Here is a 19,279-nt window from a genome sequence, read left to right as displayed (position 1 = left end):
GAATAAGGGGTCGGCCATTTAGAACTGAGATGAGGAAAAACTTTTTCAGTCAGAGAGTTGTGAATCTGTGGAATTCTCTGCCTCAGAAGGCAGTGGAGGCCAATTCTCTGAACGCATTCAAGAGAGAGCTGGATAGAGCTCTTAAGGATAGCGGAGTCAGGGGGTATGGGGAGAAGGCAGGAACGGGGTACTGATTGAGAATGATCAAGCCCATGATCACATTGAATGGGCGGTGCGTACAGGCTCGAAGGGCCGAATGGCCTCCTCCTGCACCTATTGTTTATTGGGAGAGTGGCAGTGACTCTGGAACCACAGACGGCAGTGACTCAAGGGCAGGTATGTGGTGTGGGCAGGAACTGCAGATGCTGGTTTATACTGAAGATAGACACAGAGTGCTGGAGTAACTCAGCGGGTCAGGCAGCATCTGTGGAGAACATGGATAGGTGACGTTTCACAGAGTGCTGGAGTAACTCAGCGGGTCAGGCAGCATCTCTGGAGAGGAGGAATGGGCGACGTTTCCGAAGAAGGATCTCGACCTGAAACGTCACCCATTCCTTCTCTCCAGAGATGCTGCCTGACCCGCTGAGTTACTCCACAGCTTGTCGGGTCTGACGCCAGATCACGGCGGATGATTTAAAATTCAGTTTAAGACGCGGGGTGAAAATAAAACTGCTTAAAACTGGCACTGGTGCAGAGTGGGGAGGGGGTGGGGAGAGGGTGGGGTGGGGAGGGTGGTGAGGGGGGTGGCGCGAGGGGGTGGGGCGGGTGTGGGGAGAGATGGAGAGTGGTGGGAGGGGGTTCAGGAAGGGAGGGAGGATGGGCAGGGGGAGGGGGAGAGGAGGGGGGATTCCACAGCAGGCAGGGGTTCAGGGGAGAAGATGGGGTTCAGGGTGGTGGTGGAGGGGTGCAGGGTGAGGAGGGAGTCCAAGGGTGCTGGGGATGACGGAGAGGAGGGGTGTTGTGTGTGAGGGGGTGTGGGTGGGGAGAGGAGGGGGTTCAAAAGGGGAGTTGGGGTTCATGAAGAGGGGTGTTGGGGGTTCAGGAGGGGGGTGAGCAGGGGCAGGCCAACCCTTGGCCTCCAGCCTGGCCAGCGGTTTCAGGGGGAGGGGTGGTTTTGGGGGGCGGGGGGTTTGGGATGTTTGGGGAGCGGGGGGGGTTGGGGGTTCAGGAGGGGGTGAGCAGGGGCAGACCACCCTCGGCCATGCTGTCCTGGTAGGCCTTGAGCCTGGCCAGCCGGTTCAGGGGGGTGGGAGGTGGGTTTGGGTAGTGGGGGTTTGGGGGCGGGGGTTCGGGGGGGTTTGGGGGTTCGGTGGTCCAGGAGGGGGTGAGCAGGGCCATGCTGTCCTGGTAGGCCTCGAGCCTGGCCAGCCGGTTCCGGGGGGAGGGGTGGGTTTGGGGGGGGCGGGGGGTTTGAGCGGGGGGTTTGGGGGTTCAGGAGGGGGTGAGCAGGGGCAGGCACTTCGGCAATGTTGTCCTGGTAGGTCTCGAGCCTGGCCAGCGGTTCAGGGGGAGGGGTGGGTTTGGGGGGCGGGGGTTCGGGGGAGCGAGGGGTTTGGGGGTTCAGGAGGGGGTGAGAGGGGCAGGCCACCCTCGGCAATGCTGTCCTGGTAGGTCTCGAGCCTGGCCAGCCGGTTCAGGGGGAGGGGTGGATTTGGGGGGCGGGGGTTCGGGGGAGCGAGGGGTTTGGGGGTTCAGGAGGGGGTGAGCAGGGGCAGGCCACCCTCGGCAATGCTGTCCTGGTACGCCTCGAGCCTGGCCAGCCGGTTCAGGGGGAGGGGTGGGTTTGGGGGAGCGGGGGTTTGGGGGGAGGGGTGGGTTTGGGGGGCGGGGGTTCGGGGGGAGCGGGGGGTTTGGGGGTTCAGGAGGGGAGTGAGCAGGGGCAGGCCACCCCTCGGCAATGCTGTCCTGTAGGTCTCGAGCCTGGCCAGCCGGTTCCGGGGGGAGGGGTGGGTTTGGGGGAGTGGGGGTTCGGGGGAGCGGGGGGGTTTGGGGGTTCAGGAGGGGGTGAGCAGGGCAGGCCACCCTCGGCAATGCTGTCCTGGTAGGCCTCGAGCCTGGCCAGCCGGTTCTGCTCCAGGGCGATGGCTTCGGCCGAGTGCTTGCACTTCTCCGATCCACACTGGCAGGTGAAGTATTTACACTTGATATCCCAGAAGCGGTCGCCGTAGTCAAACCTGAGGAGGCAGGAGGCAAAGAGGGGGCTGAACTCACACCACAAACCCGCCCCGTCCCGCCCCGCCCCGCCCCGCCCCGTCCCACCACCCAGCCAGTGCGTGTGGGCTCGATGATGGAGTCCTGGCTCCAGAACGGGCCACGCTGGCACAAGAGTCTCGCAGTTACTCCACCAGTTAATGTCGCCCGCACTGACAAAACATAGAAAATAGGTGCAGGAGTAGGCCATTCGGCCTTTGAGCCTGTACGCGCCGCCATTCAATATGATCATGGCTGATCATCCAGCTCAGTATCCCGTACCTGCCTTCTCTCCATACCCCCTGATCCCTTTAGCCACAAGGGCCACATCTAACTCCTCTTAAATATAGCCAATGAACCGGCCTCAACTACATTCTGTGGCAGAGAATTCCACAGATTCACCACTCTCTGTGTGAAGAAATGTTTTCTCATCTCGGTCCTAAAAGACTTCCCCCTTATCCTTAAACTGTGACCCCTTGTTCTGGACTCCCCCAACATCGGAACAATCTTCCCGCATCTAGCCTGTCCAACCCCTAAAGAATTTTATATGTTTCTATAAGATCCCCCCCTCAGTCTTCTAAATTCCAGCGAGTACAAGCCTAGTCTATCCAGTTTTTCTTCATATGCAGGTTAATTGGCTGGGTAAATGTAAAAATTGTCCTAGTGGGTGTAGGATAGTGTTAATGTACGGGGATCGCTGGGCGGCACGCACTTGGTGGGCCGAAAAGGCCTGTTTCCGGCTGTATATATATGATATGATATGATATGATATGAAAGTCCTGCCATCCAGGAATCAATCTGGTGAACCCTTCTCTGTACTCCTCTAAGCCAAGTTGGGAGGTCACGTAAGTCTGGACTACAGATAGTGGAGATTGGACTGTGACCTACAGTATATCTGGGCTTGCGATCACTGTGACCCACCCCAGGTAGCTGGGACTACCAGGTGTATCTGGGCTAGTGATGGGGCTTGACCCACCCCCCAGGTAGCTGGGACCCCCCAGGCCTGGTGCTGACCCACCCCAGGTAGATGGGACCCCCAGACCCAGTGCTGACCCACCCCAGGTAGCTGGGACCCCCAGGCCGGTGCTGACCCACCCCAGGTAGCTGGGACCCCCCAGACCCAGTGCTGACCCACCCCAGGTAGCTGGGACCCCCCAGGCCTGGTGCTGACCCACCCCAGGTAGCTGGGACCCCCAGGCCCAGTGCTGACCCACCCCAGGTAGCTGGGACCCCCAGGCCCGGTGCTGACCCACCCCAGGTAGCTGGGACCCCCAGGCTGGTGCTGACCCACCCCAGGTAGCTGGGACCCCCCCCCCCCCCCCCAGGTAGCTGGGACCCCCAGGCCCAGTGCTGACCCACCCCAGGTAGCTGGGACCCCCAGGCCCAGTGCTGACCCACCCCAGGTAGCTGGGACCCCCAGGCCCAGTGCTGACCCACTGGGACCCCCAGGCCCAGTGCTGACCCACCCCAGGTAGCTGGGACCCCCAGGCCCCAGTGCTGACCTACCCCAGGTAGCTGGGACCCCCAGACCCCCAGGCCCAGTGCTGACCAACCCCCAGACCCCCTGGTGCTGCTGACCTACCCCAGCTCCTCGTCGGTGCGGATGTCACGGCTGCTGAAGAAGGCGATGCGTGGGAAGCGCAGGTCTGGTGCAGCATGAAGACCCTCACGGGGATGATGTTGGGTCACACAGGTGGTTGATGAAGCGGCTCACGTTCCCATAGTAGCGCGCATCAATGCAGTACACCTCCCCGTCTGGGTACACACGGGGCAGGGGGGTGAGAGAGAGACGGGCACGCACGGGCACGCACGCCGCCACACACGCAGACACACACGCACTCGCACGCACGCACACACATACACGTGGATACACGCACGTGGATACACGCAACGCTCACACACACAGACACGCTCACACACAGACACACGCACGCTCACACACACACGCACGCTCACACACACACATGCACGTGGATACACGCAAGCTCACACACACACAGACACGCTCACACACACAGACACACGCACGCTCACACACACACGCACGCTCACACACACACATGCACGTGGATACACGCAAGCTCACACACACGGACACACTCACACACACAAGGACACACTCACACATAGACACACGCACGCTCACACACGCACGCTCACACACACACATGGACACACGCACGTGGATACACGCAAGCTCACACACACACGTGGACACAGTGCACCTCCCGGTCCTGGGGTAGAGAGCGGGGGGAGAGTGAGGGACACGCGGCAGGTGAGGGGGTGGGGGGGCGTACCTTGTTGTCCAGGTCAAAGAGTAGGAGTCATCCTCACGGACGTCAGCCTCCGCGTCAGAGATGATCTCACCCACGTACCTAGCACAGGCAGCGTTACCGGCGGCACCAGCACCAGCACAGAGGGGGGAGGGAGGGGGAGGGGGAGGGGAGAGAGGGGGAGAGGAGAGAGCAGGGGGGACAGGGAGAGGTTGGGCAGGGAGAGGGGAGATAGGGAGAGGGGAGGGGAGCGGAGAGAGAGGGAGAGGGTAGGGAGGGAGAGGGAGAGGGGAGAGAGGGAGAGGGGAGGGAGCGGAGAGAGAGGGAGAGGGTAGGGAGGGAGAGGGAGAGGGGAGAGAGGAGAGAGGGAGAGGACAGAAGAGAGGGAGAGGGGAGAGAGCAGGGGGGACAGGGAGAGGGGGGAGACAGGGAGAGGGGAGAGAGGGAGAGGGGAGAGATGGAGAGGGGAGAGAGCAGGGGGGCAGGAGGGGGCAGAGGGAGGAGAAGAGGGAGAAGAGGGAGGAGGGGGAGGGAGAGGGGAGAGGGGAGAGAGTAGGGAGGGGAGAGGGGAGAGAGGGGAGAGGGGAGAGAAGCGAAGAGGGAGAGGGGAATAGATAGGAAGAGTAGGGAGAGGGGGGAAGTGGGTGAGGGGAGAGAGAGAGAGAGGGGAGAGGAAGGGAGAGGGGAGGAGAGGGAGAGGGAGAGAGATGAAGAGGGGAGAGGGAGAGAGGGAGAGGGAGCGAGTGAGAGGGGAGAGGGAAGAGAGGGAGAGGGGAGAAGAGGGAGAGGGAGAAGAGGGAGAGGGGGAGAGCAGGGGGGGGGGGGCAGGGAGAGGGGAGAGAGCAGGGAGGGAGAGGGGAGAGAGGGCAGGAAGTGAGGGGAAGGGGGGAATCCAAGAGCAGGGTCTGGAGCCTGGGCTCCCAGTCTCCGTGTGATGACACCATGGGGGGATGGACACCCACTGACACAGATCCCCCCCCTCCCTTCACCCCTCCCCCCCCACCCCTGCCCCCCTGCCCCCCCGCCGCCCCAGCACTCACTCGCATATGAAGGTGCCCTGGGGGATGTCCTGCAGGGCTCTGACCCCCCAGCCCATCCTCACACCCCACCCCCTCCCCCCCCTGCCCCCCCCGCCGCCCCACCACTCACTCGCATATGAAGGTGCCCTGGGGGATGTCCTGCAGGGCCCTGACCACCCAGCCCATCCTCACCTCCCTCCCCCCCCCCTGCCCCCCCCCAGCACTCACTCGCAGATGAAGGTGCCCTGGGGGATGTCCTGCAGGGCCCTGACTCCCCCAGCCCATCCTCACCCCCTCCCCCTCCCCCCCCCCAGCACTCACTCGCATATGAAGGTGCCCAGGGGGATGTCCTGCAGGGCCCTGACCCCCCAGCCCATCCTCACCCCCACCCCCCCCCCCCTGCGCCCCCCCCAGCCGCCCCATCACTCACTCGCATATGAAGGTGCCTGGGGGATGTCCTGCAGGGCCCTGACTCCCCCAGCCCATCCTTACCCCCTCCCGCCGCCCCAGCACTCACTCGCATATGAAGGTGCCCTGGGGGATGTCCTGCAGGGCCCTGACCCCCCAGCCCATCCTCACCCCCTCCCCCCTCCCCCCCCCCCGCCGCCCCAACTCACTCGCATATGAAGGTGCCCTGGGGGATGTCCTGCAGGGCCCTGACCCCCCAGCCCATCCTCACCCCCTCCCCCCTCCCCCCCCCCCATCACTCACTCGCAGATGAAGGTGCCCTGGGGGATGTCCTGCAGGGCCCTGACCACCCAGCCATCATCACCCCCACCCCCTCCCCTGCACCCCCCGCCGCCCCAGCACTCACTCGCATATGAAGGTGCCCTGGGGGATGTCCTGCAGTGCCCTGACCACCCAGCCCATCCTCACCCCACCCCCTCCCCTGCACCCCCGCGCCCGCCCACTCACTCGCAGATGAAGGTGCCCTGGGGGATGTCCTGCAGGGCCCTGACCACCCAGCCCATCCTCACCCCTCCCCCCCCCTGCCGCCCCATCACTCACTCGCAGATGAAGGTGCCCAGGGGTATGTCCCTGCAGGGCCCTGACTCCCCCAGCCCATCCTCACCCCCTCCCCCTCCCCTGCACCCCCCGCCGCCCCAAGCACTCACTCGCATGAAGGTGCCTGGGGGATGTCCTGCAGGGCCCTGACCCCCCAGCCCATCCTCACCCCCACCCCCCCCCTGCACCCCCCCCAGCCGCCCCATCACTCACTCGCATATGAAGGTGCCCTGGGGGATGTCCTGCAGGGCTCTGACCCCCCAGCCCATCTTCTCGGTGCGGTAGAGCTGCAGCTGACCCTGCGGCAACACAGCGGTGAAAGGTGGCGTCAGCAAGCAGCGTATCGCGGCAGCAATCCCAGCCCCACTCACCCGTGCGCTTGGTCCAGCCCGCAGGGGGCCAGGGTCTCGTACAGCGCGGTGTCTACAAACTAGACTAGCGTACGGGGGGGGGGTCGCCGGTGGGCGCGGACACGGTGGGGAAGGGGTTGTGTTTCCACGCTACATCTCTAAGGTCTAGTGTACGGCACGGTAGCGCAGCGGTAGAGTTGCTGCTTTACAGCGAATGCAGCGCCGGAGACTCAAGGTTCGATCCTGACTACGGGTGCTGCACTGTAAGGAGTTTGTACGTTCTCCCCGTGACCTGCGTGGGTTTTCTCCGAGATCATCGATTTCCTCCCACACTCCAAAGACGTACAGGTATGTAGGTTAATTGCTGGGTAAATGTAAAAATTGTCCCTAGTGGGTGTAGGATAGTGTTAATGTGCGGGGATCGCTGGGCGGCGCGGACTTGGTGGGCCGAAAAGGCCTGTTTCCGGCTGTATATATATGATATGATGATATGATATGTACGGGGTGGATCGCCGGTCGGCGCGGACTCGGTGGGGAAGGGTCTCGTACTGCACGGTGTCTCCAAACTAGACTAGTGTCCGGGGGGGTCGCTGGTGGGCACGGACACGGTGGGGGAAGGGGTTGTGTTTACGCGCGGCATCTCTAAACTAAACTAGCACCGACAGTTTACAGCAGAGAAACAGGCCCTTCAACAGACAATAGACAATAGGTGCAGGAGGAGGAGGCCATTCGGCCCTTCGAGCCTGTACGCACCGCCATTCAATGTGATCATGGCCGATCATTCCCAATCAGTACCCCGTTCCTGCCTTCTCCCCATACCCCCTGACTCCGCTATCCTTAAGAGCTCTATCCAGCTCTCTCTTGAATGCGTTCAGAGATTGGCCTCCACTGCCTTCTGAGGCTGAGAATTCCACAGATTCACAACTCTCTGACTGAAAAAGTTTTTCCTCATCTCAGTTCTAAATGACCGACCCCTTATTCTTAAACTGTGTGGCCCCTGGTTCTGGACTCCCCCAACATCGGGAACATGTTTCCTGCCTCTAAGTAGTATAAGAAGATAACTGCAGATGCTGGTACAAATTGAAGGTATTTATTCACACAATGCTGGAGTAACTCAGCGGGTCAGGCAGCATCTCTGGGAGAGAAGAAATGGGTGACGTTTCGGGTCGAGACCCTTCTTCAGACTTTCCTGCCTCTAACGTGTCCAACCCCTTAATAATCTTATACGTTTCAATAAGATCCCCTCTCATCCTTCTAAATTCCAGTGTATACAAGCCTAGTCGCTCCAGTCTTTCAACATTCGACAGTCCCGCCATTCAGGGAATTAACCTGGTGAACCTACGCTGCACGCCCTCAATAGCAAGAATATCCTTCCTCAAATTTGGAGACCAAAACTGCACACAGTACTCCAGGTGCGGTCTCACTAGGGCCCTGTACAACTGCAGAAGGACCTCTTTGCTCCTATACTCAACTCCTCTTGTTATGAAGGCCAACATGCCATTGGCTTTCTTCACTGCCTGCTGTACCTGCATGCTTCCTTTCAGTGACTGATGCAGTAGGACACCCAGATCTCGTTGTACGTCCACTTTTCCTAACTTGACACCATTCAGATAAAACTCTGCCTTCCTATTCACTAGGGCCCTGCACAACTGCTGAAGGACCTCTTTGCTCCTATACTCAATTTGGAGACCAAAACTGCACACAGTACTCCAGGTGCAGTCTCACTAGGGCCCTGTCCAACTGCAGAAGGACCTCTTTGCTCCTATACTCAACTCGCTCCACCCTAAAACCGGCACTGATTTCAGATGATGGGCCATGATCGTGTTGAATGGCGGTGCTGGGATGGGCCATGATCGTGTTGAATGGCGGTGCTGGCTCGAAGGGCTGAACGGCCTCCTCCTGCACCGATTTTCTACGTGTCTACGGTCCAAACTTACTTGATTCCACTCTGCACCACTCGGTTCTTGCACGACCTCCAGCAGGAGCAAGCCTGGTTGCACTCGAAGATCAGGGGGGGCTCGATCTTGTTAAACTCCTGCAAGAGTCGTCCGTCCTGCCAAGGGGGAGGTGAACAGTGAGACACCCTGGTGGCCTGCGTCACCACCTGACACATCCTGGTGGCCGATCAGGAGAAGGGGAGATGCAACGAGACCTGGGTGTCGTGGTACACCAGCCATTGAAAGTAGGCATGCAGGTGCAGCAGGCAGTGAAGAAAGCCAATGGTATGTTGGCATTCATAGCGAGGGGATTTGAGTATAGGAGCAGGGAGGTTCTGCTGCGGTTGTACAGGGCTTTGGTGAGACCGCACCTGGAGTATTGCGTACAGTTTTGGTCTCCTAATCTGAGGAAAGACATTCTTGCCATAGAGGGAGTACAGAGAAGGTTCACCAGATTGATCCCTGGGATGGCAGGACTTTCATATGAAGAAAGACTGGATAGACTCGGCTTGTACTCGCTGGAATTTAGAAGATTGAGGGTGGATCTTATAGAAACTTACAAAATTCTTAAAGGGTTGGACAGGCTGGATGCAGGAAGATTGTTCCCGATGTTGGGGAAGTCCAGAACAAGGGGTCACAGTTTAAGGATAAGGGGGAAGTCTTTTAGGACCGAGATGAGAAAGTTTCTTTTCACACAGAGACTGGTGAATCTGTGGAATTCTCTGCCACAGAAGGTAGTTGAGGCCAGTTCATTGGCTATATTTAAGAGGGAGTTAGATGTGGCCCTTGTGGCTAAAGGGATCAGGGGGTATGGAGAGAAGGCAGGTACGGGATACTGAGTTGGATGATCAGCCATGATCACATTGAATGGCGGTGCGTACAGGCTCGAAGGGCCGAATGGCCTACTCCTGCACCTATTTTCTATGTTTCTAAGTGCCATCGTTTCACGGGCTGGTTCTTCCCGGCTGTTATCAGGCAACTGAACCGTCCTCTCACCAACAACTAGAGAACGGTCCTGACCTCCCATCGGGCAAGAGGTACAGAAGTGTAAGAGTATAGAGTCAAGCCCTTCGGCCCAACTTGCCCATGTCCAGGGGTCTCGGTTTAAAAGGACGGTTCAGTTGCCTGATCTAAATGGCTGACCCCTTATTCTTAAACTGTGTGGCCCCTGGTTCTGGAATCCCCCCAACATTGGGAACATGTTTCCTGCCTCTAACGTGTCCAACCCCCTTAATAATCTTATACTTTCAGACGGAGATGAGGAAAAACTTCTTCACCCAGAGAGTTGTGAATGTGTGGGATTCTCTGCCACAGAGGGCAGCGGAGGCCGATTCACTGGATGTGTTCAAGAGAGAGTTAGATAGAGCTCTTGGGGCTGAGGGAATCAGGGGGTGTGGGGGGAAAGCAGGAACGGGGTAGTGATTGTGGATGATCAGCCGTGATACTGTTGAATGGCGGTGCTGGCAGGAAGGGTCGAGTGGCCTCCTCCTGTGCCTGTGGATTTGACATGGGCAGGGAGGGAGGGCAGGGGCCGGTGGGCTGTATGGGAGGGCCTGATGTCTCCCGGAAATAGGTTAATTCCCAGAATGGCGGGACTGTCGTACGTTGAAAGACTGGAGCGACTAGGCTTGTATACACTGGAATTTAGAAGGATGAGAGGAGATCTTATTGAAACGTATAAGATTATTAAGGGGTCGGACACGTTAGAGGCAGGAAACATGTTCCCAATGTTGGGGGAGTCCAGAACCAGGGGCCACACAGTTTAAGAATAAGGGGTAGGCCATTTAGAACGGAGATGAGGACAAACTTTTTCAGTCAGAGAGTTGTGAATCTGTGGAATTCTCTGCCTCAGAAGGCAGTGGAGGCCAATTCTCTGAATGCATTCAAGAGAGAGCTGGATAGAGCTCTTAAGGATAGCGGAGTCAGGGGGTATGGGGAGAAGGCAGGAACGGGGTACTGATTGAGAATGATCAGCCATGATCACATTGAATGGCGGTGCAGGCTCGAAGGGTCGAGTGGCCTCCTCCTGTGCCTGTTCTATAAATCGCTGTGGATTGCACACGGGCAGGGAGGGAGGGCAGGTGCCGGTGGGCTGTATGGGAGGGCTGTTGTCTCTGGTTGTATAAATCGCTGTGGATTGCACATGGGCAGGGAGGGCAGGGTGCATTGTGGGGCTGGTGGGCGGTATGGCAGGGCCTGTTGTCTCTGGTTGTATAAATCGCTGTGGATTGCACGCGGGCAGGGAGGGCGGGGGCCGGTGGGCGGTATGGGAGGGCGTGTGTCCACGCTGCATCTCTGAATTAAATGCTGGGGGGTAACGTTACCTTGTCGTACCAGCAGCGGATACTCAGCTGGCCACAGAGACAGTTGCTGGAGGAGCAGTCGTCCACACAGGTGCAGTGCTGCGGGAAGAGAACAGCGTCACGCACGGCAGAGACGGCACGCCGCACGTGGACACGTGGGGCACACAGAGTCACGCACACGGAGAGGGCACGCTACACATGGACACGTGGGGAACAGAGTCACGCACGCAGAGAGAGCACGCTGCACGCGGACACGAGGTGGAGCACAGAGTCACGCACGGCAGAGACGGCACGCCGCACGCGGACACGTGCGGGACACAAAGTCACGCATCACGGATAGGGCACGCTACATGCGGACACGTGGGGGACGGAGTCACGCATCACGGAGATGGCACGCTACAGCAGACACGTGGGAGACACAGAGTCACGCACACGGAGAGGGCACGCTACACGCGGACACGAGGGGGACACAGAGTCACCCATCACGGGAACGGCCCGAAACAAAGGAGGTGCAGGAGCAGGCCATTCGGCCCTTCCAGCCAGCACCGCCATTCTATACGATCGTGGCTGATCATCCACAATCAGTACCCCGTTCCTGCTTTCACCCCGTATCCCTTGATTCCGTTAGCCCCAAGAGCTCTATCTAACTCTCTCTTGAAAACATCCAGTGAATCGGCCTCCACTGCCTTCTGCGGCAGAGAATTCCACAGATTCACAACTCTCTGGGTGGAAAAGTCTTTCCTCATCTCAGTCCTAAATGGCCGACCACTTATTCTTAAACTGTCGCCCCTGGTTCTGGACTCCCCCAACATTGGGAACATGTTTCCTGCATCTAACTAAACTAAACCAGTGTACTGGATGGTCGCTGGTCGGCTCGGGGTGGGTGTGCCGAGGGGCCTGTTTCCATAGAAACATAGAAAATAGGTGCGGGAGTAGGCCATTCGGCCCTTCGAGCCTGCACGCACCGCCATTCAATATGATCATGGCTGATCATCCAGCTCAGTATCCCGTACCTGCCTTCTCTCCATACCCCCTGATCCCTTTAGCCACAAGGGCCACATCTAACTCCCTCTTAAATATAGCCAATGAACTGGCCTCAACTACCTTCTGTGGCAGAGAATTCCACAGATTCACCACTCTGTGTGAAAAAAAACGGTCCTAAAAGACTTCCCCCTTATCCTTAAACTGTGTGACCCCTTGTTCTGGACTTCCCCAACATCGGGAACAATCTTCCCCCATCTAGCCTGTCCAACCCCTGAAGAATCTTGTAAGTTTCTATAAGATCCCCCCTCAGTCTTCTGAATTCCAGCGAGTACAAGCCGAGTCTATCCAGTCTTTCTTCATATGAAAGTCCTGCCATCCCAGGGATCAATCAAACCAATACTAGGCCCGTGTGCCGCTGTAGGCCCGGACGGACACTGTAGGCTAACGGAGTGCGTTCGGGGAGCAGGGACGAGTGTGTTCGATGGTGGAGCGGGAGCACGTGGCCGCTGGCTGGCCGAGGTCACGTGGGGCGCGGGGCGGTGACGTCACCTTGTCCCGTGATTGGGAGCGAGAAGGTTGGCTCCCCTACCCTCCGAGTGAAAAAGTCCCCCCCCCCCACCCGTCCCTCTTAAACCTCTCCCCTCTCACCCCAAGCCTGTGTCCTCTAGTTTTAGACTCCTCTACCCTGCCTTCTCCCCACATCCCATGATTCCACTAGCACCTAGAGCTCTATCTAACACTCTCTTTTAAATCCATCCAGTGATTTGGCCTCCACTGCCCTCTGTGGCAGAGAATCCCACAAATTCTCAACCCTCTGGGTGACAAAGTTTCTTCTCACCTCAGTTTAAGATCCCCCCCCTCAATCTTCTAACTTCCAGCGAGTACCAGCTCTGCGTTGATCGCTGGTCGGCGCGGGGCTGGGGTGGCGGTCGATGGGCCTGTTTCCGCGCTGCGTGTCAATAGACAATAGACAATAGGTGCAGGAGGAGGCCATTCAGCCCTTCGAGCCTGTACGCACCGCCATTCAATGCGATCATGGCTGATCACTCTCAATCAGTACCCCGTTCCTGCCTTCTCCCCATACCCCCTGACTCCGCTATCCTTAAGAGCTCTATCCAGCTCTCTCTTGAAAGCATCCAACGAACTGGCCTCCACTGCCTTCTGAGGCAGAGAATTCCACACCTTCACCACTCTCTGACTGAAAAAGTTTTTCCTTATCTCCGTTCTAAATGGCCGACCCCTTATTCTTAAACTGTGTGGCCCCTGGTTCTGGACTCCCCCAACATTGAGAACATGTTTCCTGCCTCTAATGTGTCCAATCCCCTAATAATCTTATACGTTTCAATAAGATCCCCCCTCATCCTTCTAAATTCCAGTGTATACAAGCCTAATCGCTCCAGCCTTTCAACATACGACAGTCCCGCCATTCCGGGAATCAACCTAGTGAACCTACGCTGCACGCCCTCCATAGCAAGAATATCCTTCCTCAAATTTGAGGGTCCGCGAGAGTACCTGCAGGTGCGTGATGTTCCTGTCTATGTTCATGGTGGAGGTCTCGCAGTTCTCGGAGATGTACTTGTAGTCCTCTGGAGCCATCTCCTCGTCCACCGCGTTCACGCACGGTATCGGCACGTTCTCGTAGCCGCGCGCTATGTCCCTGAGGAAGGAGGCGGGCAGAGTCAGCTGACACCGCAACCACTGCCAACTCCAGCAGACCCACGAGCTAACAACATTTCCGTCACCTACAACAGGACCCCACCACTGGCCATATCTTCCCATCCCCTCCCCTCTCTGCATTCCGCAGAGACCGTTCCCTCCGTAACTCCCTGGTCCACTCGTCCCTTCCTACCCAAACCACCCCATCCCCGGGCACTTTCCCCTGCGACCGCACGAGATGCAACACCTGTCCCTTTACCTCCCCCCTCAACTCCATCAAAGGACCCAAACATTCTTTCCAGGTGAGACAGAGGTTCACCTGCACCTCCTCCAACCTCATCTATTGCATCCGCTGCTCTAGATGTCAACTTATCTATATCGGCGAAACCAAGCGCAGGCTCGGCGATCGCTTCGCTCAACACCTGCGCTCGGTCCGCATTAACGCAACTGATCTCCCGGTGGCCCAGCATTTTAACTCCCCCTCCCATTCCCAGTCTGACCTCTCTGTCATGGGACTCCTCCAGTGCCATAGTGAGGCCCGCCGGAAATTGGAGGAGCAGCACCTGATATTTCGCCTGGGCAGCTTGCGGCCCGGTGGTATGAACGTCGACTTCTCCAACTTTAGATAGTTCCTCTGTCCCTCTCTTCCCCTCCTCCTTCCCAGATCTCCCTCTATCTTCCCGTCTCCACCTATATCCTTCCTTTGTCCCGCCCCCCTGACATCAGTCTGAAGAAGGGTCTCGACCCGAAACGTCACCCATTCCTTCTCTCCCGAGATGCTGCCTGACCTGCTGAGTTACTCCAGCATTTTGTGAATAAATCGATTTGTACCTGCAGCACCTGCAGTTATTTTCTTATACCACGAGCTAACCCTCTATCCCCAACCCTCCCCATCCCAGTTCCCCGGCCAGTCTCGCTCTCCCCCATTCCATTTTATCTCTTTGGTCTGTTGTCACCAGAGCGGTCACGTTGGCGCAGTGGTAGAGTTGCTGCCTTACAGCGAATGGGAGACCCGGGTTCCATAGAAACATAGAAAATAGATGCAGGAGTAGGCCATTCGGCCCTTCGAGCCTGTACGCACCGCCATTCAATATGATCATGGCTGGTCATCCAGCTCAGTATCCCGTACCTGCCTTCTCTCCATACCCCCTGATCCCTTTAGCCACAAGGGCCACATCTAACTCCCTCTTAAATATAGCCAATGAACCGGCCTCAACTACCTTCTGTGGCAGACAATTCCACTGATTCACCACTCTCTGTGTGAAAAAAAACTTTCTCATCTCGGTCCTAAAAGACTTCCCCCTTATCCTTAAACTGTGTGACCCCTTGTTCTGGACTTCCCCAACATCGGGAACAATCTTCCCGCATCTAGCCTGTCCAACCCCTTAAGAATTTTATATGTTTCAATAAGATCCCCCCTCAGTCTTGTAAATTCCAGCGAGTACAAGCCCAGTCTATCCAGTCTTTCTTCATATGAAAGTCCTGCCATCCCAGGGATCAATCTGGTGAACCTTCTCTGTACTCCCTCTATGGCAAGAATGTCTTTCCTCACATTAGGAGACCAAAACTGTACGCAATACTCCAGCTGCGGTCTCACCAATGCCCTGTACAACTGCAGCAGAACCTCCCTGCTCCTATACTCAAATCCCCTCGCGATGAATGCCAACATACCATTCATTGGCTTTCTTCACTGCCTGCTGCACCCGCATGCCTACTTTCAATGACTGGTGTACCACGACACCCAGGTCTCGTTGCATCTCCCCTTCTCCTAATCGGCCACCATTCAGGTACTAGTCTGCTTTCCTGTTCTTGCCACCGAAGTGGATAACCTCGATCCCAACTACGGGTGCTGTCTGTACGGAGTTTGCACGTTCTCCCCGTGACCTGCGTGGGTTTGTTCAGAGGACTTCTCTTTCCTCCCACACTCCAAAGACGTGCAGGTTTGTAGGCTAAATGGCTTGGCGTACGTGTAAATTGTCCCTAGCGGCAGGAACATAGTGTAGGCAGGAACTGCAGATGCTGGTTTAAAGCAAAGACACAACATGCTGGAGTAACTCAGCAGGACAGGCAGCATCTCTGGAGAGAAGGAATGAGTGACATTTCAGGTCGGGACCCTTCTTCAGGCTGAGAGTCAGGGGAGAGGGAGAAACAGAGATGGGGAAGGATAAGGTGTGAAACCGAGACATCAAAAGAGATGCAGCTCAAGGAAATTGTAGAATAGATTATTGTTAGCCAGATGAAGGTTTATGGACAATAGACAATAGGTGCAGGAGGAGGCCATTCGGCCCTTCGAGCCTGTACGCACCGCCATTCAATGTGATCATGGCTGATCATTCTCAATCAGTACCCCGTTCCTGCCTTCTCCCCATACCCCCTGACTCCGCTATCCTTAAGATCTCTATCCAGCTCTCTCTTGAATGCATTCAGAGAATTGGCCTCCACTGCCTTCTGAGGCAGAGAATTCCACAGATTCACAACTCTCTGACTGAAAAAGTTTTTCCTCATCTCAGTTCTAAATGGCCTACCCCTTATTCTTAAACTGTGGCCCCTGGTTCTGGACTCCCCCAACATTGGGAACATGTTTCCTGCTTCTGACGTGTCCAAACCCTTAATAATCTTATACGTTTCGACAAGATCCATATAATATAACCATATAACAACTACAGCACGGAAACAGGCCCGTTCGGCCCTACCAGTCCACCCCGACCACTCTCCCTGACCTAGTCTCATCTACCTGCTCTCAGACCATAACCCTCTAATCCCCTCCCATCCATATACCTATCCAATTTACTCTTAAATAATAAAATCGAGCCTGCCTCCACCACTTCCACCGAAAGCCCATTCCATACAGCCACCACCCTCTGAGTAAAGAAGTTACCCCTCATGTTACCCCTAAACTTTAATCCCTCAATTCTGAAGCTATGTCCCCTTGTTGGAATCTTCCCCACTCTCAAAGGGAAAAGCCTACCCACGTCAACTCTGTCCGTCCCTCTTAAAATTTAAAAAACCTCTATCAAGTCCCCCCTCAACCTTCTACGCTCCAAAGAATAAAGACCCAACCTGTTCAACCTCTCTCTGTAGCTTAAGTGCTGAAACCCAGGCAACATTCTAGTAAATCTCCTCTGTACCCTCTCCATTTTGTCGACATCCTTCCTATAATTTGGCGACCAGAACTGCACACCATACTCCAGATTCGGCCTCACCAATGCCCTGTACAATTTTAACATTACATCCCAACTTCTATATTCGATGCTCTGATTTATAAAGGCAAGCATACCAAACGCCTTCTTCACCACCCTATCCACATGAGATTCCACCTTCAGGGAACAATGCACAGTTATTCCCAGATCCCTCTGTTCCACTGCATTCCTCAATTCCCTACCATTTACCCTGTACGTCCTATTTTGATTTGTCCTACCAAAATGCAGCACCTCACACTTATCAGCATTAAACTCCATCTGCCATCTTTCAGCCCACCCTTCCAAAAGGCCCAAGTCTCTCTGTAGACTTTGAAACTCTACTTCATTATTAACTACACCACCTATCTTAGTATCATCTGCATATTTACTAATCCAATTTGCCACACCATCATCCAGATCATGAATGTAAATGACAAACAACAGTGGACCCAACACAGATCCTTGGGGTACTCCACTAGACACTGGCCTCCAACCTGACATACAATTGTCAACCATTACCCTCTGGTATCTCCCATTCAGCCATTGTTGAAGCCATCTTGCAACCTCACTATTAATACCCAACGATTTAACCTTCTTAATCAACCTTCCATGTGGAACCTTGTCAAATGCCTTACTGAAGTCCATATAGACAACATCCACAGCCTTGCCCGTATCAATTTCCCTGGTAACCTCTTCAAAAAATTCAAGAAGATTAGTCAAACATGACCTTCCAGGCACAAATCCATGTTGACTGTTTCTAATCAGGCCTTGTTTATCCAAATAATTATATATATTGTCCCTAAGTATCTTTTCCATTAATTTTCCCACCACAGACGTCAAACTAACAGGTCTATAATAGCTAGGTTTACTTTTAGAACCTTTTTTAAACAAAGGCAAAACATGCGCAATGCGCCAATCTTCCGGCATCATCCCCGTTTCTAATGACGTTTGAAATATTTCCGTCATAGCCCCTGCTATTTCTGCACTAACTTCCCTCAATGTCCTAGGGAATATCCCATCAGGACCTGGAGACTTATCCACTTTTATATTTTTCAAAAGTGTCCGTACCTCCTCTTCTTTAATCCTCATAATTTCCATCACTACTCTACTTGTTTCGCTTACCTCACATAATTCAATATCCTTCTCCTCGGTGAATACTGAAGAAAATAAATTGTTTAATATTTCCCCCATTTCTTCCGGCTCAGCACATAGCTGTCCACTCTGACTCTCTAATGGACCAATTTTATCCCTCACTATCCTTTTGCTATTGACATATCTGTAGAACCCCTTGGGGTTTACTTTTACATTACTTGCCAAAGCAGCCTCATATCTTTTTTTTGCTTTTCTAATTTCCTTCTTAAGATTCCTTTTACATTCTTTATATTCCTCAAGAACCTCATTTACTCCCTGCCGCTTATATTTATTGTATATCTCCCTCTTTTTTCGAACCAAGTGTCCAATTTCCCTGGAAAACCACGGCTCTTTCAAATTATTATTCTTTCCTTTCCACCGAACAGGGACATAAAGACTCTGTACTCTCAAAATTTCCCCTTTAAATATCCTCCATTTCTCTATTATATCCTTTTCATAAAACAAAAAGTTCCATTTCACTCCTTTTAAATCCTTTCTCATCTCCTCAAAATTAGCCTTTCTCCAATCCAAAATCTCAACCCTTGGTCCAGATTTGACCTTCTCCATAATTATATTGAAACTAATGGCATTGTGATCACTAGACCCAAAGTGCTCCTCAACACATACCTCCGTCACCTGACCCATCTCATTTCCCAACAGGAGGTCCAACACTGCCCCTTCTCTGGTAGGTACCTCTACGTATTGCTGCAAAAAACTATCCTGCACACATTTTACAAACTCCAAACCATCCAGTCCTTTAACAGAATGTGATTCCCAGTCTATGTACGGAAAATTGAAATCACCCACAATCACTACTCTGTGCTTACTACTAATATCTGCTATCTCCTTACATATTTGCTCTTCCAATTCTCGTTCCCTATTTGGCGGTCTATAATACACCCCTATAAGTGTTAATATGGATCCATTCTCATCCTTCTAAATTCCAGTGTATACAGTGTATTGGCTATTGTCTATTGGTTATGAGATCGTGTTAATATGCAAGGATTGCTGGTCGGCAAGGACTCGGTGGGCCGAAGGGCCTTCTGCGTTGTATCTCTAAACTAAAGCAAACTAAACCAGGGGCCACAGATTAAGAATAAGGGGTAGGCCATTTAGAACGGAGATGAGGAAAAGCTTTTTCAGTCAGAGAGTTGTGAATCTGTGGAATTCTCTGCCTCAGAAGGCAGTGGAGGCCAATTCTCTGAATGCATTCACGAGAGAGCTAGATAGAGCTCTTAAGGATAGCGGAGTC

The 19,279-nt window shown here is 55.0% G+C and overlaps 2 protein-coding genes across 2 annotated transcripts in view; one reads left to right on the top strand and one right to left on the bottom strand.

The window, feature by feature from the left end:
- The window catches only part of LOC144603008 (zinc-binding protein A33-like), an 852,507-nt gene that overhangs the window by 570,797 nt on the left and 262,431 nt on the right, over nucleotides 1-19,279 (top strand).
- The window catches only part of LOC144602493 (histone-lysine N-methyltransferase EHMT2-like), a 38,122-nt gene continuing 20,701 nt past the window's right edge, over nucleotides 1,859-19,279 (bottom strand). Inside the window, 10 exon segments of the mRNA XM_078415623.1 lie at nucleotides 1,859-2,174; nucleotides 3,773-3,839; nucleotides 3,842-3,877; nucleotides 3,880-3,947; nucleotides 4,489-4,507; nucleotides 4,510-4,565; nucleotides 6,701-6,786; nucleotides 8,771-8,890; nucleotides 11,099-11,176; nucleotides 13,574-13,718. Of these exon segments, the coding sequence (XP_078271749.1) occupies nucleotides 1,859-2,174; nucleotides 3,773-3,839; nucleotides 3,842-3,877; nucleotides 3,880-3,947; nucleotides 4,489-4,507; nucleotides 4,510-4,565; nucleotides 6,701-6,786; nucleotides 8,771-8,890; nucleotides 11,099-11,176; nucleotides 13,574-13,718 (991 nt within the window).

The sequence above is a fragment of the Rhinoraja longicauda genome, chromosome 19, assembly GCF_053455715.1.
Source record: "Rhinoraja longicauda isolate Sanriku21f chromosome 19, sRhiLon1.1, whole genome shotgun sequence".
NCBI classification, from domain to species: domain Eukaryota; kingdom Metazoa; phylum Chordata; class Chondrichthyes; order Rajiformes; family Arhynchobatidae; genus Rhinoraja; species Rhinoraja longicauda.
This window is presented reverse-complemented; position numbering and strand designations above follow the sequence as displayed.